The sequence below is a fragment of the Misgurnus anguillicaudatus genome, chromosome 19, assembly GCF_027580225.2.
Source record: "Misgurnus anguillicaudatus chromosome 19, ASM2758022v2, whole genome shotgun sequence".
Lineage (NCBI taxonomy): Eukaryota > Metazoa > Chordata > Actinopteri > Cypriniformes > Cobitidae > Misgurnus > Misgurnus anguillicaudatus.
In genome coordinates, this window is record NC_073355.2 from 27,191,683 (window position 1) to 27,214,418 (window position 22,736).

General features: G+C 37.9%; 3 protein-coding genes across 5 annotated transcripts in view; all 3 read left to right on the top strand.

Annotated features, from left to right (window-relative positions):
• The first annotated feature begins 982 nt into the window (after positions 1-982).
• Positions 983-5,309, top strand: ccndx (cyclin Dx). 2 transcript variants are annotated; one of them, XM_055180300.2, is made up of 5 exons: positions 983-1,621; positions 1,783-2,070; positions 2,618-2,833; positions 4,335-4,655; positions 4,746-5,309. In XM_055180300.2, the coding sequence occupies exons 2-5, from the start codon at positions 1,852-1,854 to the stop codon at positions 4,884-4,886; spliced, it is 897 nt and encodes a 298-aa protein (XP_055036275.1). In that variant the 5' UTR covers positions 983-1,621; positions 1,783-1,851; the 3' UTR covers positions 4,887-5,309. The 2 variants fall into 2 exon arrangements, with proteins under 2 accessions (XP_055036275.1, XP_073713406.1); XM_073857305.1 differs by having other exon boundaries at positions 983-2,070.
• Positions 5,310-5,872: 563 nt separating this feature from the next.
• nucb1 (nucleobindin 1) lies at positions 5,873-14,196 on the top strand. The gene is made up of 13 exons (XM_073857308.1): positions 5,873-6,020; positions 6,291-6,415; positions 6,489-6,596; positions 6,679-6,807; positions 6,921-7,028; positions 9,313-9,498; positions 9,579-9,669; positions 9,749-9,807; positions 10,033-10,125; positions 10,666-10,755; positions 10,940-11,113; positions 13,175-13,301; positions 13,428-14,196. Exons 2-13 carry the CDS (start codon positions 6,296-6,298, stop codon positions 13,514-13,516), a joined length of 1,374 nt encoding a protein of 457 aa, XP_073713409.1. The 5' UTR covers positions 5,873-6,020; positions 6,291-6,295; the 3' UTR covers positions 13,517-14,196.
• Positions 14,197-19,200: 5,004 nt separating this feature from the next.
• Positions 19,201-22,736, top strand: part of ppfia3 (PTPRF interacting protein alpha 3) — a 51,865-nt gene continuing 48,329 nt past the window's right edge. The window contains exon 1 of one of the 2 annotated variants that reach the window (XM_055194062.2): positions 19,201-19,350. The gene's annotated coding sequence lies outside the window, so the exon portion shown is untranslated. The other variant, XM_055194061.2, reaches the window with a different exon arrangement.

Consider the following 22,736-nt stretch of genomic DNA (forward strand, 5'->3'; position numbering starts at 1 on the left):
TAATCATCTAATATTTCAAATGTTTTGCCATCTGTGCACACACAGACAAATCCAGTATTCAGCTCTCCACTTAATGTAACCTCACCTAATGTGACTGTGATGAGCGTTCAGTGTGGAGTGTGTGAATGCAAGTGTATGTGAGTGGGAGCAGAAGGCCAGGCACTGGTGTCTGACAGTGATTTGTAAAGAGAGACAATACGCCTCATTGACCTGCCCGGCTCCACTGTCTGTTGCACATACCTCGCCCAGCCCTCCCAAGAGGACTCACCGCTTTTTCAACAGGACACCATATTGCCACAGGGTCAGGGAGGGGCTGAATATGTGAGTGAGATTGACAATGAGATTCCACAGAAAATCTGGGGGGGAGTGTTGATGGGATATTAGGTGGCACGTGAGTAAGTGTGACTTCGTTGCAACGAAAACAAAAGCCGCACACTCCAGTTTAACTCCTCCGTCTCAGTCTCTGTCTTGCACTCCTGTCTCAGATTTCAAAAAGCTTTTCCATCTGCTCTGAACCTGATGTCATGCATGACCACAAAAATCAGGTGCTCACTGTTCGCAGATGTGAGGTTTTGAAGCTTTATTACGTGAAAAATCTTTCGATCTTTTAAAAACAGCTTCAAGTTTTCAAGTGTTTTGCTGCATAGACATGTCAAATTGTTAACAAGCACCACTGTTTTTATCAGTGTTTGGGGTAACGCATTACAAGTAACGCGCATTACGTAATAATGTTACTTTTCTGAAGTAACGAGTTAAGTAACGCATTACTTTATAAATGTACATATTAATATTTGAGTTACTTTTTAAAAAAGTTACTTTTCAGTTTAATTAATTCAATTTAAAAATAAAATAATGTACTGAATTAAACTGAACATATTAACGTAGAATTACGCACTCTGTGTGCCTTTGCGGGAGATGGCAGGCCAGAGCATGACATTTTTGCGATCATAAAAAACACCTGCAAAGAGATCAAGCCTCAGCCAAATAAGAAAAAGTACGCAAAAGTAACTTAAAAGTAACGTTACCATTACTTTCCATGAAAAGTAACTAAGTAGCGCAATTAGTTACTTTTTGGGGGAGTAACTTAATATCGTAATGCATTACTTTTAAAAGTAACTTTCCGCAACACTGGTTATTATTGCTTAAAAGTAGGGTTGGAATAAGTAAGACAAATAATAGTTTATTACAGGCAAGCACCACTTTAATTACATTTTTTAATTTAAAAATATCATTTAAAATATGAATGTGTACAGATCCCACTAACTGTTTTTCTGATACCCATCACAGTCAACAAACTCCCCAATCGTTTTGTTATTCATTCCCATTGTCACAGCTTGGAGATGACCTTTCTCTCTCCTCTCTCTGTCGCTCTCGCTCTGTTTTTCTTCGCTCAGTGACGGTGACAAGCTGTTGCTCTGTCCCCCTTGGCAACTCCCTCTCTTTCCCCTCCCTCCCTCTCTCTCTCTCCACCTGTTGATGCCATTGTTGCTCAGCCAGCATTGTCTTTTATTTTTTTACTCTCTACTCATTTTACACACCCCTCTTTTATTCTTCCACTTTCTCACTTTTTCGTCACCAATCACTCGAGGACGTATAAAAGAGGGAACAGGAGAGAAGACGGGTAAGAACAACACGGCAACAACAGAGAAACACACACACAGAGACACTTACCAGCACGCATTCACACCAGTAAACACGAGCACTTTAAGAAGAAACTGGCACTTGGTTTACGCTTACTTTTTAGTACAGTACACTTTTACATTTTAAGTGTTTTACTTTCAGGGAGTGAGAAAACACTTCTCACACACTTTAAGCGTCTTGGCTATTGGATCATAACTGTTGGTGGGAGTGATGTCTGTGTCTCTGTGGTGTGAAGAAGAAGAGGTCCAGGACAGGACTCATGGTCGGGAGTCTTCAGTCAGAGCCCCCTGGGACCCAAGCGCATCTGGACTGAGGGTCATACAGAGACTTCTGCAGTCAGAGGGAAGATATCTGCCATCTCCACTCTATACCTCGCTCATCCAGAGAGAACCTCACCGCAGAGAGGAGTTAGCCAAGTGGACCATGGAGGTAGATTTTGAATTTTGTAACTAAAATTGTTTAAAAGGTATTACGGATAACGATAAAACTGTGTTACAATCGCCGACTTTGAATTTGGGGTTTAGGCATATGAGCAAATCTGAGCAGTTTTAGACATTGTACAAATCTTTTCTGAAACTCTAAAGGAAAAACATGAGATAATAGAAAAACATGAGAAGCAAACCACTTTAAAAGTCTCCATTTGTTCTCCATTTCATCTCTTTTGTTTTGCACCGGAAAACCAATTTCTGTAGATTTTACATGTTATTTACTGGCAACAGTTTGTTCAAAGTTAAACGAACATGAAACATTTTCAGTCTTTATCTTCTACATTAAGTTACTGGCAACCAGCTGCATAATTACAGCTCATTTTTTACAGTGTAGTCTTTCCCATGACATCAGGTTACGATGGATACTAACACAGCTATAATAAGGACAAAGCTACCCAATCCAAATGTCTTTAGACACTTCTTGACATGTTAGCTAGGACTTTGAGGTTTCTGTGCTGGTTAAACCTTACCCTTCTGTGTTTTTGTAGGTGTGCTGTGAATGTGATTGTGATGAATCTGTATTCCCTCTGGCCGTCTCGCTGTTGGATCGATATCTGTCTGCCACTCTATCCCTGCCCGTCTCGCCAACCTGTCTGGCAGCAGCTTGTATCCTGGTGGCCTCCAAACTTACAGAATGTGACACAGTTAGCGCAGATACCCTGTGTGCGGCAGCTGAGTATGACTTTATGTCATCCAACCTCCGGGTGAGCATTTTGTTTTATTTTATTACATTATATCATATTATATTATATCCACAGGTTTGTATATATATCCAGTTGTTATTCCATTTGCTTCGGAGTCTTGATCACCCTATTGGGCTTTATTTTGTGATTATCCCACTTACAGTATTACATGTCTTGCCACACGAGTAAAAGACTAGACACAAATTATATAAAAATTAGGGCTGGGAAAAGATTAATCGCGATTAATCGCATACAAAATATGTGTGTACTGTGTGTGATTATTGTGTATATCCACTCTAAAAACGGCTGGGTTATTTTTGACTCATAATGGGTAAATATTGGACAGAACACATGCTCGGTCAAAAATTTACCCAATGCTGGGTTATTATACCCCATGGTTGCATAACAACAACCCAACATTGGGTCATTTTTAACCCAGCACGGGGTAATTTTTAACAATTTTTAATTGTTCTGTCCAATATTATGGGTCAAATGGGTCAAATAACCCAGCCATTTTAAGAGTGTTTAACCACACACACATATATTCATGTCAGTTTTTTTTTATTTATATATCAATTTTTTAAATTTATATATAATATAGAATAAAAATATAAATAAATAAATATATATATATACACATGTAAATTTTTCTTAAATACATACATGAATGTGTGTGTATTTATATGTACATAATAATAACACACAGCACACACTCATATATTATGCCAAAAATCACTTTTATTTTGTATAAATCACGATTAATCACGATTCAGATTAATCACGATTAATCTTTTCCCAGCCCTAATAAAAATCAGTGTTTTATTAGTTTATTTGGAACAAAGTTAACCCTGGTGTAAGAAAAGAGAGAGGAGTAATACATTAAACATATGTAGTACCGATCAAGATGACTCACAGTACCCAGATGAGTGGTGTGTTATCAGTTTAGCAGATCTTGTATTGTTTCTTGTAACTGATCAATCAATAAGTATTATAATATATATACTGTGCAAAAGTCTTAGGCCACCACCACCAGACTTGTTGTTTTAGAAGTTTTAATGTCATCCATATTTATTTTTCAATCTATATACAAAATATGTCCAAAAAAATAAGAAATTAAATTTTCAGGACTAAATGTGACAACTTTAGGCATTGTCGGTGTTTAGTGTGACCTCTCTTGGAGCAGATTGAAGTAACAAGACTAATTTCTTTAAAATTAGAAATTAGGATTCAATTGTATTTAGGTTTAAGAGATCCTGCAGTTTCCTGCTATTGCTCAAGTGGAAGGGGAGTTTACCTTAAAAACTTGACACATCAGTTTACATTTTTTGTAGTTTTTAATACTATATACACATTTCCTGTATTTTCTGGATGTATTCTATTAAAGCGACTGAGAAACAGTTATATATGATCAATAAAACATTGCAAAAACAACAAATCCAATTGTGGCATGGTGGCCTAAGACTTTTGCACAGTACTGTACATAGCATTATAACTGTATAATTAAATGTGCTTTGTATGACAGGAAATGGAGCGTGTTGTCCTAGCCACCCTGCGATGGGATGTGGCAGCAGTGACTCCTCAAGACTTTATCCCACACTTCCTGCTCACACTCGGGGAACTCAAGGATGGCGACACACATACAGGAGACTTTCTCACAACCCTGCGACGCCACAGCGACACACTTGTTGCCATGTGTGTGTGTGACTCTCGTTTTCTGGGAACACCTCCGTCTCTGGTAGCGGCAGCAGCACTGAACTCTGCCCTTCGGGGGTTAAGGATCAAGACTGCACTGGAACTGAGTGTTATGACCTCTGCACTGGCCACGCTCTGTCAGACTGATGTGGTAAGTGATGTGTGTGCCTGTATGCGTCTGCTCAGCTGTACGTGTTTGGGTGGGATAGTGTGTTAACTTGACATTTGTGCTCATTTACAGGCCGTGTTACAGTGCTGCACTGAGCTGATAGAGGGGGCGCTGAGAGAGAGGCTGAGAAATGGGCCTCAGGAAGGAAAAGATGGTGATATTGAAGATGAAAGAGCCAGCACTCCCACTGACCTAAGAGAAATAGACTTTTAAAACAGGGTTAATTTATGAGTAATATTTATTATGACTGTTTTTCTGGAGTCTGCATTTTATTTATCAGTCAAACTGAATTGAACAATGTGACATTTGTGTTGTCTTAAGTAACTTTTGAAGTGTTCTAATTTATTTTTATTTATTTGTTTGAGGGATTGAGATTTACTTGTGCCATATTTATTACTTATTTTTTTGCCATAACTGTAATTGTGATTTTTCAAAATGTATTTCAGGTTAACCTTGTGTGTTACATTTTATTTACATTTCACTTTTAATAGTCAATTTATTATAATATTATTTATTGTGTGCAATTTGTTTATGTTTAATTTATTGCGTTTGCCAGAGTCACACTGTTTGTAATCAAAGTGTTGGAAAAATGAAAATCTATTTTTTAAAATATTTGAAATAAATTGTCTATGTTTTGTCAGCATTGTGGTTCTATTAAAGTATAACTTCAAACACTATTTGTAAAAAAATAAAATAAAAATATTTTGACATTTAAATAACTTACGACAAGTGCAAAAAATACTAGTGTTTTTTGGGGGAAATTATCAACCTCCGAGATAAAATGTGTTCATTAGCCTACTTATTTGAATTTTACAATGATGCTAGTTGGCTAAAGTTTTCAATATATTTCACGATAAAGAAAATACATAAAGATATACAATTTTAAATATATAATCTATACACAGGTGTGTATCCTAGGGGGGTGTCTTGGCCAGATCTACGCAATATACGGTTACATTTGGTGGCTTCAGGAACATTTCCAAAAGTATAAAAATATTTTAAAACCCCCTTTTATATCTTACGTGAAAATAATTTTTTTTCCATTATAACCATTTGATCCATAATTCCTCCGATTGTTTTTTATGATTTAGCAGGATAGATAATCGCTGAATAGGCAAATTAATTTCTTTGTAATTGTAACCAATTTCTAAAACCGATATTTAAAAAGTTATCGACATTTTCTGTCAATAATAAATATCATATCAAACTTTTAACGCAAATTTTACGCTTGCTGAAACAGTCGCGTTCAAATGACGTCACAACTGGTGGCCGCTCTGTTTGTGAGACAGCAGAATATTTTCTAGTCATTGTTATTTTCACTGACGTTGACGCTGAAAGAAATCAAGGGTAAGATAATTGTTTATTGTTTTGATAAAAGTAACGACATATTTTAACGACACTATAAGCAGCTGTAAAGCATATGCGGATACAGCTGTTATGAAACGTGATCAGTATCCTGTTATTTCCGCGAGCAACTTTCAGTGTTTTCGTCTGCTCTGTGTCTCGACCAGAAAAGTGTTGAATGTCATAACCCGTCAGCGTATATAGACAATTCTCGCCATTACATTGAATGATACTTAGGTTAAAGCTTTCTAATTTACGTTTTTGCTATGACAGTGTCTATGAGGATGACAGCGGTGTTTAAAGGGCTGCTGCTTCTCTCTCTCACTCTGGTGGTGTGGACAGTGCCGATAGAACGCAACGCAGAGCCGCCTCAGGAAGAGAAGCTTGAGGAGAATGCTGTAAGACTTGTTAATGCCTCTAAGCTAAAGCTGTTGTTTGGTTTTATACATCTGACTTGTTTTTATTTTATAGGATACTGGTCTGTACTATGATCGCTACTTGAGGGAGGTGATTGAAGTGTTGGAAACAGACCCTCACTTTAGAGAAAAGCTCCAGACGGCAAACACAGACGACATCAAGGTTAACTGCGCTCTCTGTTTCCTTAGCACTTTATGATGTCGCCTTTATTTCAAACACTAAATAGAAACATATTGTCTCTTAGAATGGACGCCTCAGTAAGGAGTTGGATTTGGTCGGCCACCACGTGAGGACTCGACTGGATGAGCTGAAGAGACAAGAGGTGTCACGTCTCAGGATGCTGCTGAAGGCCAAATTGGACAGCACCAACGCACAGAGTGTTCAGATGCTTTTTTTTCTATATTACTCATGAGATATTAGTGATGAGCTAGAAAATCTGTTGATGTGACTCATACTTTTGTTCACGCAAATGCTTTACTGTGATTGCAGAGTGTTCAGATGGATCACGCCTCCTTGTTGAGGCAGTTTGAACACCTGGATCCTCACAACCAGAACACCTTCGAGGCAAAGGACTTGGAGCTACTTATTGTCACGGTACCAAACATTAATAACATAGCACAATATAAAATAAGCCATAGGTAGACAACACCTTTTGCTGGTGGCACTCGACAACTGGCGTCCAGCATATGCTTGTCTGCAGTTTTTGCATCGAGTTCAGAGACCAAACTTAACCCTTGGCTTGTCAAATGAAAGTTACCATATATTCCGGACTATAAGTCGCACTGGACTATAAATCGCATTTATTTAGAAGATGATTTTACAAAATCCAAGCCCAAGAACAGACATTTAATCTGGAAAGGCAAGTTATTCAACTAAACAATAGCAGACAGAACAGCAGGCTGAATAGGTGCCCGTACATGTTAATGTAATTGTGTTATTCAGCTAACACAACAGCATATCGAACATACCTGGGAGGCTGAATAGGCTAAATTAACATCACAAGTCAAATCAAGTTCATCAAGCTCCCAAACTCATTCCACATCACTGAATGCATTGAATACATAAATACAGGGGCATCATATAGCGGACTCTCACGGCTGTAGACGGTAATGTGTTCTCTTGGTTCATGTTAGTCAGTATTAATGAATTTTGATGTATAAGTCACACTTTACTATAAGTCGCAGGACCAGCCAAACTATGAAAAAAGTGTGACTTATCCACCTGTCTCTTGACGTAAATATGGGCGCCACCATCTTTGGTCTTTCCTGTTTATGACTTCCGGTGAGCCACTAAAGCTAATGGTAGTCTATTACGAAGGACACAAGTGTGCTGTTTTGACTGGCTGTTTAAAGATTTTGGGAGTTTAGCTTGTTCACCGTATCCCCCAGAGTTAGATAAGTCCATACATATCTTTCTCATCTCCGTGCGTGCTGTAACTCTGTCTGACGCAGCCCCTGCTAGCTTAACTTAGCACAAAGTCTGGAAGTGAATGGCTCCAGCTAGAAAAGTGTATGTATGGACTTATCTAACTCTGGGGGATACGGGGATACGGTGAATAAGCTAAATTCCTAAAATCTGGGCGTGTTCCTTTTAATGTTTATCACGAAATCCAAGAAGACCGACATCATTTGTGCAGTTAGGGGTTGCCATAATAGCTAATACAAACGCAGTAAATCTCTACAAAACATTTGTTTTAACCATAATCCATGCACAAGAACTAAATGTGTATGTGGCGCACTTGCACTAATGATCTGTATTTACAAATCCATCCAGTAAAACCTTTCATAGAAACTGCCAGTAAACAATAAATACCATAATTGTTTAAAAACAACTAATATTATGCTGATATAAATATGCTGATTTAGCTGATTTATTTATTGTGCTACTATATATTATTACAAAAATGCGATTACAATTCAGAATATATACGACATTATCTGCTTAGTTAATGTTTATTATAGTTCGTAATGTATTTGTGCGTACTTTTGTTATGTTTTAAATGAAAAAGCAAATACTTTAAAAAGTAACAAATAATTTCATAAGCTCATGTCTCCACCTAACGTTAGTGCTTAAGAAGCAATGTAATAATATTTTCATAAAACGAAAACAACACTCAATACATGTAACGTTAGTAGTTTAATATGTTTATTATGGTTTGTTCAAATAACTTACAATGTGTTGCATAAGAAAGATATTGCTTACTGTGTCGGACTGCGTGAAGCTTGACGTGTCGCCATAAACAAGTCCATTAAAAATTGGCGTTTAAAAAAAACCTCATACTAGAGGGACAGTTGTGACATTTTAAACCAGCCCCTGAAAAGTTAAAAACACAAAGTCTTGGTAAATTCTATGTACAAACACTCGACTGACTTTCCCATTGTAAAGATACTGGTATGTCTCTGCTTTTATATTTGCGCATTGAAGACCCGTCACCTCCGATCAACAACACGTAATGATTGAATATATCTTCATATATCAAGCCACTTCTTCATTTCATCCTCACACTGGTTCATACATGGCAGGTGTAGTAAATATTAACTGTTTAAATCATGTTTTATGCGTGCTCCCACTACACTGTTTTCTACCGGCTGTCTATTGAACCAGAAGTCTCGCACCGGAAAGGAAATACGTCACATCACTTACTTCCGCGTTCGAGAAAAAGGTGGATAGTCCGGAAAATACGATAATCATTTTTTACCTCTTCTAGAAACTGCAACATAATAAATTGAATTGTAAAAATTGTCAATCAACGTACACTTGAAATGTAAACTAGACCATGAGATTTTTCTTTTGTTATTTGTGTGTACACATTTCTGAGAATGTAGAACGGATAAAATATTTAATAAATACTGTTTTGGCTAATGTTGTTATTTTTCAGGCCACTAAAGATCTCGAGAATTATGATGTGGAGCGCCACGAGGAGTTTAAGCGATACGAGATGTTGAAGGAGCACGAGAGGAGGGAGTACCTGAAAAGTTTGGACCAGGAGAAGAGAGAAAAGGAGGAGAGAAGGATTGCAGAACTGAAAGAAAAACACAGACAACATCCCAAAATTAATGCTCCGGTGAGAGAGAGATGATTAGGATTTTTACTTGCTCTCAGATTTGGTATTAGTGAATCATGTTGGTCCCTTTCTATTTTCAGGGTAGTGTGAATCAATTGCGTGAGGTTTGGGAAGAGACAGATGGTTTGGATCCGCAGGAGTTTAATCCCAAGACTTTCTTTAAGCTGCATGGTCAGTTTTTATTTTTCAAAAAGTCCATAATGAGCCCTTCTGCTGACAGATTTCATTTAATGGGTGTTTCCTTACTTAGACACAAATGGTGATGGTTTGTTGGATGAGCAAGAGCTGGAGGCCCTTTTCACAAAAGAGGTAAAGTGGATATTTGAGTCTAATAAACCATGGCAGTCTGTGTTTGACAGTGATGGAGGCCTTTTGTCTGCTTTAACCTAGTCAGCAGTTAAAACTCTTTAAGCCTCTAGTGGCTGTCCTGAGTACAACACCAGACATCCATGAGAGCCTGATTGATACATAAGTCATAACCAACCCGCTTCAAAATTATGTTTTTGTCACAACTTCATGTTTATGCCATCCTAGCTGGAGAAGGTCTATGATCCAAAGAATGAAGAAGATGATATGATGGAGATGGAGGAGGAGAGGCTGAGGATGCGGGAACATGTCATGAAAAACGTAAACACTTCCCCTTCCTTATCATCTTTCTCTGTTTTTTCTTCCACTTTTCTTCAATTTGTGTTATATGTGTGTAGCACATAATGTGTGTAAACCTTGTCCGCGTTCATAAAATGAAAAAAAGCCATTCTCATGTCTGATTTAAATATATATTTAATGCACAATTGTGATCCAGTCTGTGAAAACAGTTAAAGTTTGTTGCGGTTTGTTTTCTACAAATAATCATCCTACATGATCTGAAGAACATTCTGTAAAATTTTAACCTTAATATCTTTAATATTGACTGATTAAGGCAATTCCAAAGATTTATTAATTTCAGTATCATTAATTTCAGTACTTGAAATCATTATTGTAAGTAATATAATTATATCTTGATATCAATTTTTTTAGCAATAAACAATTACTTATTTTTGTCTTTTTTTTGGTGCTCCTAATCTCATAATAAAACTATGAGACTTTAGCCTGGATCACAATTGTCTTCTTTTTGTTACTTCAGTTCTTATATATATTGTTTCTTCTTGCTGCTTTCCAACACTGCAGGTGGATCTTAATCATGATAGGTTGGTCAGTCTGGAGGAGTTTCTCAAATCAACAGAGAAGAAAGAGTTTAACACTGCAAATGAATGGCAGGTTAGAGCCACACATGAATGTATGTCCAGCCACTGCAGTGAGAAGACTTATTATGCTGTTATATCAATGGCTGTAAATGTCTGAAAAGAAGTGAATGACTTTAATTATTATTAAACACACGGACTGTAAATAAGGGCGTGTATTGTGTTGTTTTCAATGAGCAGTGTTTTTTTTTTCATTTAAGACTCTGGATGACACAAAGCCAGTATATACAGAGGAGGAACTACAGCGCTTTGAGGTTGAACTTCGTGATAAGGAGGTGGAGCTTGGCAGAAGGGCAGAGAAATTAAGACAGGAACAGGATCTCCTTATAGAGAGAAGCAAAGCTCTGGAGGCCCAAAAAAGAGAATATCAACAGGTAAAGAAAATTAATATGGATCACGTGGCTCTCTGAAATACTTCATTCAGATTGATGAATCACAGCATTTTGTGGTCAAATATGGCAAAACTATAAAATAAGTTATCCAGAGATAGTGGGATAATTAGGGCCCTATAAAATCCGTTTTATTTTTTCCCAAATTTCGTTTTATTTTTTCCCAAATTCCGTTTTGTCTGTTTAAATTTTTGCAAATCCCATTTTGTCCGTTTTAATTTTTGGCAATTATTGTTTTTAACCCTTTACTGTTATTTTAGTCATAAAAAGAGTGTGCCTTTGATGTTAATGATTAAAATGTTCAAAAATACAATAGGAATGACCTTAAAGGAACAGTATGTAGGATTGTGGCTAAAACTGGTACTGCAATCACACAACTGGTGGCCAAAACACAAAATGACAACATAAACATCAGTTGAGGGCTGCAACTCCACTTTTTAAATGACAATATCCTGGCCTGACTACTGTTGTGAGTGATATAAGTATTTGAAATAAAAATTATTTATTTATGTCTAGTGACATATCAGTGGCATTTTATGATTAATTGATATAAATTTCTTACATACTGTTCCTTTAAGTTTATTGAGGTAACATTTTTTCACATTCCCTGGTTACAGTAGGGCAGCTCTATTATGGGAAAAGCGGGATAAAAGGATTACTTAATGACTGTAAAAACATGCATTTACACACACACACACACACACACACACAAACACAAACATTTTACTCAATTCAATGCATTGTTTAGTGTTGTTGCAGAAGGTACTTGAGAGGGGTGCAGTGAGATAGACGTGGATGAGAGAGTGCATGTATCTTTGTGCTCCCAGTCAAGAGAATGTTGACAAAACTTACAAAATAACAGTTCTCCGGTCACATAAAAGTCATGGGGGAACTGCTCGGAACTGAGTGCTTACTGCTTAGCGTCGAATTTATTAATTTTTTGGCTGACGAAAGCAGAGTCGTGGAGAGCCGTTTTGACAACGTTTCAGTGTTTTGGAGGGGGTCTGAAATGACGGGAGGGGATGTGTCGCCCAGATTTGCTTCTCCCTGTCTGCTTTTCCCCCAGAAATACATTCTTCTCTCACACAAAAACAGAATTTTATTCAAAATATGTAAAATTCTGCGTTAACACTAGATTCCGTGTTAATTTGCCAATTCTCGCGATTCCTTCCGTGATCGCGGAAATTATAGGGCCCTAGATCAGTGGTTCTCAAACTTTTTCAGCGTAAGGCCCCCCTTGTGTACGGAAAATTATTTTGCGGCCCCCCCAAAGAAAATTTATGACAAAAAACAGTTCTAAAACTTAACATTTTAAGTAAACAAAACATATTAAATTATACAAAGAAGTGCTGTTGGTTAGTAGCCTTATTTTTTAGGTTTAATTACACAGAATTCATGAAAAGTAATGTATTTTATAAAATGTCATAAAACTGGGGCCCGGCCCCCAGTTTGAGAACCACTGTCCTGTCAATCATCGCGCTGTCTCATCTAATTATTTAACACCGGCGGCTGCGTGCTGTATAAACAAGGAGCTTTTGCTGTGTGGTGCATACAACTCTGCGCTGCTGTCGCTTTTGCAGTGGGACGGTGGGCAAATGACGTTACAGACCAAACTAATCAATAATGATGCTTTTAACACATTATGTGTAATTGTAAAACACATTGTGTCATTTTCTGTTGATTTTGTGTTAAAATAAAACACATGTTATGTTTAAAGTAACACAAAATGTGTTGTTTTAATAATAATACAGAGATGGGGGGATTCTGGGACAATGCATTTAGTTTGTTGTTCCAGAATCAGCACTAATGTGTTGTTTTTAACACATCCGTTCTAAGAGTGTAGCATGCTGTTTTTTTCTGCTAAATCTTCTAAACTTCAGCTCCATTATTGCGAGAGTAATTTGTTATTGCAAAATAAAGCCCCACGAGATTAATAGGACCATAGCTATATAAAGTACTTTACATCAAGTGGACACCACATATTTGTTACTTTTTTAATATTATGCTTCCAGAGAACTGAGAGCTTGTTTAAATTTTTTTAAACAGGCAGTAATGGAGATGTCACAAAAACAAAAGGAGCAACAGGAGGTCAATAGACAACCTCCCTCGGGCCCTAACGCAGAACTCAACTTTCAGCAAGAAATCCAGAAACTAGCAAACGAAGACGGTCAAGGTAGGAGAAATGAAATGAACACAAGTCAGGACTTTGTTAACCTGAATTAACAAACCAGTTGTTGTTGGACAGCATTCTGGGTTTATGGTTTAGCTTCGTAAACAACTCTTGATTTGTCTGTTTCAGTGGTAAAAGTCCCAGTTGATCACAATGGAGATGTTCAGAATAACCTACAAGCTGAGCCACCACAGAATCTGCCTCAACATACCTCCTAACACACACAAACCTACTACAGTATCTGCTTTTAACGTAAAAGGACATTTTCAGATTTTTTTATGTATATGGAAAATGCACACCCAAACCCATCCTTAATGTCAATAACACCAGATCAGACTCATCATAGCCTGGTGCAACACGGTCAACATACTTAGCTCAGTATATACTTATGAAACACGCACATTTACTGTATGATGTGTTCCACCTCATCTTCAACCTAATCTGCCCATATACATAATACTGTGGCATTCGTTAAACCACAAGCATGCTACTCTTCGAAAATATTGCAAATTAATAGTGAAAGAGTGGTTTGATGTGGTGGTAGACAGTTTTTTTCTCTGCTAAAAGCATTTAATTGTGGATGTTTACTGCCTTCGTTTGCTTTTTCGGTTACAGGGGAGCTCATAAAGGCCTCAGTTTGTGCTTCTAGATACAGTTAAATAATATGGTTCTTTTCTGTGGTTGATTATATTTGGAAAACATTATACCTCATAGACAACATAACGTTCTTTGGTAAGGTTTTCTAATAGGCTCACAGATGAGCACAGATCCATAAACCAAACATGTTTAGATGCCGCAACGTGCAATTAATCTCATTTTTTGTGTAATATAAAATCTTAATGATTTTATGACAGTATTGTATTTCTTTCATTTAATAAAGATATTTAAAGACTTTAAAGATCGTTTTTGCATATGGAGTTTTATCACTCTAGGTTTATTACGCAATTTAAATATTGAAATCCACATGAAAGCTGGAATTGCTTAAAGGGACACTCCAATTTAAAAAAAAAAAAATGCTAATTTTCCAGCTCCCATAAAGTTAAACATTTGATTTTTACCGTTTTGGAATCCAGTCAGCCGATATCCGTGTCTGCCCGTACCACTTTTAGCATAGCTTAGCACAATGCATTGAATCTGATTAGACCATTAGCATCACGCTAAAAAATAGCCAAAGAGATTCAATATTTTTCCTATTGAAAACTTGACTCTTCTGTGGTTACATTGTAGGCGGATATGTCTAGGAACTATACTCTCATTCTGGAGTAATTATCAAGGACTTTGCTGCCGTACCATGGCTGTAGCAGGCGCAATGATATTACGCAGTGGGCGCGTTTTCCGGGGCCATAGTTGCCGGCTATGTTAGCAACTTTGTTGGTTGCAATGCATGGTTGGCAACTGTGGTTTTGGGAAACGCACCCCTGGTTATTTTTGATCGCAATGCTAATGGTCTAATCGGATTCAATGGATTATGCTGAGCTATGCTAAAAGTGGAACCGCCAGACCCGGCGATTGGCTAAATGGATTCCAAAATGGTAAATATCAGATGTTTAACTCTAAGAGAGCTGGAAAATTGGTATATTTTCAAAAAAGTGGAGTGTCCCTTTAAGTTAACAGGTTCTGCAGTTATAAAAAGTCATGTTTGTTTTACAGTATGGTGTTATAGTATATATTATAGGCCTGGTTTCACAGACAAAGCTTTAGCTAAAGCCAGGACTAGTTAAATAAGAAACATGCCTTAGAAAAAGATGTTACTGGTTTGTATCTTAAGACAAATCAATGGCATATTTTAAGATCTGTAAGTGCACGTTATTTTCAGTAAACACCTCAAATATGTGTCTTAGTCTAGGACTAGCCTTAAGCCTTGTTTGTGAGACCGGGGGATAGTGTTGTGCTCACTGCTTAAGTTTGATGAATGTCTTTTTGTGATGCAATCGCACATAGCGTGTAAAACAGTTGTCTCCAACATGGTGCCTGCAGGCACCAGGTAGCCCACACAGAGTCTGTGAGTTCCCCGCTAAAGCACATTCTAGTAATAACCTCAATTTTATTATTTATTTATTACATATTTTTTATATTAGCTTGGCTTCTTTTATGCATGTTAACATTTTAAACAATGAAAAAACAAATAAAATAAAATCAACAAGTAAAACAAAAATGTTTTGAGTAGACTATATCAAAAAATAGCCCTTTGGATTGTTCTTTCCATTGTGGTAGCCGTTGCTCACAAAGGTTACAGATCCCTGGTGTAAAACAATGGTTGTCAGCAATCCATTTAAATCTTTATCTATTTTTACAAGACCCCATATGATGACTCCGCCCACGTGTTTCTGAACCAAATTGTCGTTTTTGGGCCAAATGTCAGTTTAGCTGTTTCACATTTCTGTTTTAAAAAAATCAATACATTTTCCCACACCACTACAACACCCTAAATCTCTCCTGTCTGTAAACTCTGTGATGTGACAGTGGCATTGTTTTAAGTATTTACTAATCTGCATTGATCATGGTTTGCTCACTGTGTATGCCACATGCCAAATAGTTGCTGTAAATTCCATTCCAAATCTGTCGGACACTCCCTAACCCCAGTGACCTCATTGCCCCGCCTGCTGCAGCTGTCAGCTTTCAATCACACTCAAGAGTCAGTAGTGGCACTACCATCCTAGATAAATACTACCCCGATGGTAAAACATCACAAACTCAAGTGTTATCTGTGTTTAATCTGATCCTATGTAATTTGTTTATCTGATTTCTTCAGGAACATTTTTGTTTAGAGTCTATTTAAATCAGGAGTCACAAGTTCACAACCCAAGGATGCAAAGTGTTGTGATAATACAGCCGTGAATTATTCATGATAAAATGAGGAACGTACAGGGAAATTTGGTTTTCATTTTGACCTTTTATTTAACATTCATATTTATCCATTTGGCACATGTGTTTATAATGTCTCGAATACTGTAAAAGACAAGAAAGATGAGTCAGATTCTGTGGGAAGAGTCTGAAGAAACAAGTGCTTAGTTTGGTTTGTATAGTGTGAAAGAGGGCTTCTGTTCGACTCATTTGCATCATGGAGTGGGCTGACTGCTGCTGATTCATCCACTTTTCATAGTGCTTTAGATCCTTTTTGATGCTAACCCTGATAAAGTCAGTAGGTATTTTACTGTGTCTCTGGAGCATTGACTGTCTGGTATCCACATCCTATGTCTTGCACTTGCTTTTGTTAAGCACAAAAATACACAAAGAGGCACAGCAGTCTTTCAGTAATTTTACTGTAAGCCGTGTTTTTACAGTTCCTCTTTAAAGGGATAGTTCACCCATTATTTGTTTAAACCTGTTTGAGTATTTTTATTCTGTTTAATACAGAAGAAGAAATTTTGATAAATGACGGTAACCACAACGTTAACACTACCCATTGACTGGATTTATGGGCCCCAGGAAGACTAGCAACCACATTGTGGAAGCTAATGGGGACCCAAATAAATAAACAACAGGTACTGTCAAAAAAATATCTTATTTTGTGTTCAACAGAAGAAAGAAACTCATACAGGTTAAGAACAAAATGAGTGAGTACATGATGACAGTATTTTCATTTTTTGGGTGAACTTTACCTTTAACCTACTATATAGGCAAGAACCAGCAAACTAGTTTTTTTTTTTTTTTAAGTTAAAGTGTGACAATCTTTTGAGTTTTTGTGTTAAAGGGATAGTTCACCCAAATATGACATTTCTGTCACCACTCACTCTCATGTTGTTACAAACCCACATTAATTTCTTTGTTCTGTTAATTACAAAGAAAGATCTTTTGAGGAATGTTTGTAACCAAATCGTTTGTGGACCCCATTTACTTCCATAGTAGGAAAAAAGAATACTATGGAAGTAAATGGGGTCCACGGACGGTTTGGTTACAAACATTTCTCAAAATATCTTCCTTTGTGTTCATCAGAACAAAGAAATGTATACAGGTTTGTAACAACAGACAGTGAGTGAATGATGACAGAAATTTCATTTTTGGGTGAACTATCCCTTTAACGTTTCAGCACAGGATTCAAGGAAGCTGAATGTAGTTCTTGGGATGAACAAAATAAATCAAGAATTTATTTAAAAACCACAAATTCCTTCTAAAGACAACCAGGTAGGCCTATATGACATTGTCTTTGCTGGTCTCTCTCTCTCTCTCTCTCACAGACACACACACACACACACAGTTTTTTTTCAGTCTTTGATCAACTATAATTTTGACATTTGCCATAACTTCTCTTGATCTTCCCATCCCTGGTCCTGTCTTAGTTTTTGAGGTCAGAGTGACAATAAGACAAGCACTATTACTCAACACTTGTTTGTTTGTGAGTGCATGTGTATGGGGGCATATTGCAATACCCTTGATGAAAAGTAGAGGGGGTTAGGAACTCACAAACTTCACACTGCAACCTTAGATCTATGGTGAACATACTTGGCTTTCAGTTTGTATACCTTGTTATCAATATGAACAATTTCTGGATCATGAAAAGTATTTACTCCTCTCTGCCATATAAAGTCTAAAATAAGGACATTAGATTAAAGCCTTGGCCAAAGATGCATTCTCATAATGCTGAGGTCTTAACTTATACAATGCCGTATATACAGTACACCTCTGAACCTTTGAGGACTGGGGTACCATTATCTACTTTCCTGACAGCTCACTGGTTTGTAAGACTCTGATGCTGAAGACACTCTGACAAACACCATGTTGCCTCTGTTGCCATGGTGATGAGCTGTGCATGGGTAGAGATGCAAGCTATGTAAGTCACATATAGATTTGCAATACTATAGAGTAGTGTGGGATACATTTAGGATAAAATACACATACTTTCACATTTACAATTTGATCGTTGGTGTTATGTAAAGACTGCAAAGCGGATGTGTGAAATCTGCTTGTGTGGTTAATAAAGTGCAAACCAGAGGTTTTGGTAAAAATTATCACCAAACATTATTTAGGTTTGCTCGACACAAACTGATAGAAAACTGACATTCACTTTGCTCCTACAGCATTTTGCAATTTGTACAGCAGCAGAGCTGTGTCTTTAAAAGCTCTGCCTGTGCACAACGATGACATCATCCTCTAAAAACACATTACGTCATCCCTTTCGGGACACTTGTTATAGCTCCACCCTGTCCTCCCCCCGTTTTATTGGCCTTTATCGATGCGGGAGCCCTCCTCATCGTCTGTCTCATTGGTGGAGAAGTCACCGGTGTCTGCTTTTCATTGGCTCGGATGTAGCATTTATGTCCGTGGCCTCCACCTCAGAAAGAGGATGCTCAGCTCGAGACGGGTCGCGGGTAATTTGGTTTTCCGCATGCGCTGCCATACGTCATACGAGTAGCTTCTTCTTGTGATTTTTTGCATGGATGCAGTGGTTGTTATGTGTATGATGTATCTGCATGACGGCTTATATTGCCACATACGGTATGTAAATATTTCAGTGATCAGATAGAATAGATAGATAATAGTTAAACATTTCAGCATTGAAGTGATTAAAAGGGAGGCTGAGACTATTGGTTTTTTTAAAACATGAAATAGGCTACTATATTAAGCAAAAACATTTTTAAACCAAAAACACAGTAATTAATAGTGCATTAAAATCTCAAATACCACACTTAAACAATAATTTAATGAACCACTGATAAAATGATAATTGATCTAACAAGTTGATGGTTCAACATTGCGGGATGCAGTACCGGTTGTGACCTGTAGAGGGAGTGGATGTGGCGACACCCACACAGAGTGGACCGAAGTTCTCCGTGGTACCCAGCAGTGACCATTTGGACATTTGTCGGTAAATGTTCAAGAACCCGTTTTAAAAATAACACATTTACCCGTATAAATAGGATGGTGCTGCACTCGGTCACCTCCGTACATGATATCGCGTAGTTACAGTAGCCCTAGCAACAGCTCGTGTTTGTGATCCCTGTGGTGGTGAAGCAGGCGCGAGTGTTTCTTTAAGAGCCAGCACCTTTACATCGATAGAGAGAGGGAGATGGGAGGGGGGAGAGAGGAGAGAGAGAGACTGGGATTGTCTATGGTAAGGTGTAACGTTTGCTCGCTCGGTGCCGTCGTTACATGTGTGAGGAAGAGGGAAGGGGGGAGGCTGATAACTGGGCTTTAACAGCTAATTCGGCACCCGAAAGCGCTGCGCTCCGATGGGGTCGACGCGGATGAAATGACGGTGTCTAGCGTTTACTCCCGACGATGACAACGGTGAGCGGCGGTTAAGCCGGCGTGCATATTTCAGCATCGCATGTATTTTCTTATATATGTATGTTTGTGTGTGTGATATCGGCCAGCTGTGGATATGAGGAGGGGGATGGAAGGGCTTGGGAGGAGGGGGCGAGGCGAAACGATGGATGGGAATAACAAGACAATAAATATAGAAACGTATGATAAAAGACGCGACGTGTTATTCATTAGTGTAGTTAAAATGCAATCGTTTGATTTCGACGGCATGTCCGGTCGCGTATCTGCAGAAGAGAGACGGAGCATATATCATGGTGGAGCGGACGGCAGAGGAATACGTCAACACATACATCCAATTCACACTGAAACTAAACGTCATTTTGGTTGATCGGTGCTTATTTCATTACGACTTTCACATTATTACAATCAGAATGGATTGATGATGTTGAGGAATACGAATTCAATTGATCCGATGCACTCACAATGCAACGATGACTGGTATTTACACGCACTGGTTCCCTTTAAATGCTACCCTGCGTTTCGACAACGGACACACAAAAGCACTGACCGGCTACATGATCGTTACACACCATGAATTTCATTTCCGTATATCATGCGCATCCGTAAACCTCATGCATAATCGCCATTATAAGCTTGATGAGAGAAACAAATGTGTCAAATAATACAAGGCGCGATGCTGATTTGGTAAATCGTCTCACCTTTTCCCTCTGGGTGTCTATATTAGACAATTTGAAATAGGTGTGTGTCAGTGAAAGAGAGGGAGGAGACGGACAGACAGGCAGACAGACAGACCGAGAGACAAAACAAATGAAATTGGCTGTTGATTTCAATGTTCTGCATGACAGTCGTTGAAATGACGCTTTCTTGTTGATACATTGTGTTCGTTCGCCTCGACGTCGTTAACATTCAACACAGTGTATTTAGCACGATTTGTGGCCTGTTCAGGGAATCACTGCCTGTGTCTGAGCTCTATTGATTTCTCCAGATTCCTCTGTGTCGACATTCACTGGAATATTACGCTCTTTTATGCCATTCCCAGATTTCTGTATGGGGGACACCCGATGGGCTTTTTATTTGGTTGCAGTGTTATTTTTAGTTTGATGGTCCCCAATGTGTCTGCCACCATCTATCACTGACTCTTATGTGGAAAACCCTGTCTTTCATTGTCAGTATTGGCATGTAACTTTCACTTAATCCTCTCTTCTCAAGCCTGTTGTCGGCATTTTTCCTTTAATATATGTTTTAATTAATAAAAATGTAAAATTTTACGTGACAGCTGCTTGTTACCCAACATGACTTACATTGTCCCACTTATCTGTCCCAAGGCAACATGAATTACAAAATTTAAAGCATTATGGGGCAGTTTCCCGGACAGGGTTTAGATTAATCCAGGACTAGGCCTTAGTTATATTAGGACATTTAAGTAGTTTTTACAGATATACCTTAAAGAAAGAAATACCAGTGTGCATCTTGAGGCAAAACAATGGCACTGATATATGTTAAGATAAGTCAGTAAAAGGTGTTTTTAAATTAAGGCAGCTCAAACATGCATTTTAGTCTAGGACTAAAATAAGCCCTGTCCGGAAAACGCCTCTATATGTCTGCATGGGGTGTTAACAAAATTGTAATAATAACAGCTAAAATAGTGAAATAACAGTTTTCTCTCTACTTTTGCTATGTTTTGATGATTTTGTGTATTTTTATATCTCTATTGAGAGTGAGGAGTTGTCGTCATAGTACAGAGCCCCTCCCCCTTTCCGCCATGTTGGCAGGATTCCGGCAGCAAACATGATTGTTTACGTGTGTTCTCAGCTCGGTAGTAGAGAATGTTTTTCGCAATTCTACACTGTTTTACCATGCCTGGCAGTTACTGCTGCGTTAAAAAATGCTCCAGTACCTCACACGATACATATGGAAAACATATGAACAATGGAATACAGATTTTTAGGTTACCGAAATGGAGAAACTATTATCCATAACAAAGACATCTCAAACAATGGCATATTTGCATTAAAAATGTCATAATTGAACGAATGCCACTTAATAAAAGTTGTCATAAACATGCATAAAACCTCCTTTATATTCATGACATGTGTCATGTCATAATTATGAAGGTTTTATGTCAGTCTTATGCACACCCCTTCAAGTAAAGTGTTACCCACACTGTTAATGGCTTTAATCTAACCAGGACATTTACTTACAATCACACATATAACTACCATAGCCAACCCAGAACGGGTTTGTCCACTTTGCAGCCCCCAACACAAAAACCTGGTACAACAGTATGTGTAATTGGGTTAAAATCAAATTACAACTAAATACCTAAACATTCTACATCAAAACATGTTGGAAACGTTTGTGTACATTGAACATCTTGTTACAATCGAGTTTTTAGAAACCGTCGCAGTTAATTACTTTGTCATTTTGGTCAAGAAGTGTCTGCTAAATGCAACGTTATTACAATACACGAAACTTAAGTTACCTTTGCCAGTACAACGCTGTTCGTGAGCTTGTTCCTGTAAGGTCCCTTTCTTTCGCCTTATCTTTTTGCATTGCTTTATTCCTTTTCTTTATTGTATTTGTAGATCGTCTCTGTCTTGCCGAAATAATAAATTAAAGAGCTCTGTAAGTCGCGCCTCTGTGAAGTTGCCCCTGGCAACCATAGCGTTTCCTACCGCCATGGCCGACCGGCCCAGACCCCGCCCAAATCGGCACGTGACTCCTCACTCTCAATTTTATCAGTTTGGATTAGCTCTGTATTTTGTGATGTATAACCTTCTCAGGGTTTATCAATAACAAGCTTGATTTAAAATACATAAATTCTATTAAGAAACGACCTTTCTGACTCCTTATGAGCCGAGTTTTGTGTGACCCAGTCTGTGAAAACCCAGCTAAACTTTTTTATTTACTATATTTTCATAGCATCCTACATAATGTAAAGAATATTTTGTGAAAATATAAACTTGATATCTTTAATATTAATTGAGTAAGATTATATCAAAGATTGAAATTAATGTTTAAAAACAAATGATAAGGTTACTCAAGTAACCCTGGTTCCCTGAGATAACGGGAATAAGCAATAAGTGTCAGTAGCTGATGCCATGGGAGGAATTCCTGTTTACTCTACAAATTGAAGCCCATTGGCCAACATCTGTGAAAATCACAGACCAATGGCATTTGAGCCCGCCGAACTGGGTGAGCACTACGTCCTAT

Bases quoted from the DNA above. Each gene is read 5' to 3' on its own strand.
- ccndx (XM_073857305.1), top strand. From the start codon at position 1,852: ATGTCTGTGTCTCTGTGGTGTGAAGAAGAAGAGGTCCAGGACAGGACT. The intron at 2,071-2,617 runs GTAGATTTTGAA...GTGTTTTTGTAG, and splicing joins TAGCCAAGTGGACCATGGAG to GTGTGCTGTGAATGTGATTG. The intron at 4,656-4,745 runs GTAAGTGATGTG...GCTCATTTACAG, and splicing joins CGCTCTGTCAGACTGATGTG to GCCGTGTTACAGTGCTGCAC.
- nucb1 (XM_073857308.1), top strand. From the start codon at position 6,296: ATGAGGATGACAGCGGTGTTTAAAGGGCTGCTGCTTCTCTCTCTCACT. The intron at 6,416-6,488 runs GTAAGACTTGTT...TTTATTTTATAG, and splicing joins AGAAGCTTGAGGAGAATGCT to GATACTGGTCTGTACTATGA. The intron at 9,670-9,748 runs GTCAGTTTTTAT...TTCCTTACTTAG, and splicing joins GACTTTCTTTAAGCTGCATG to ACACAAATGGTGATGGTTTG.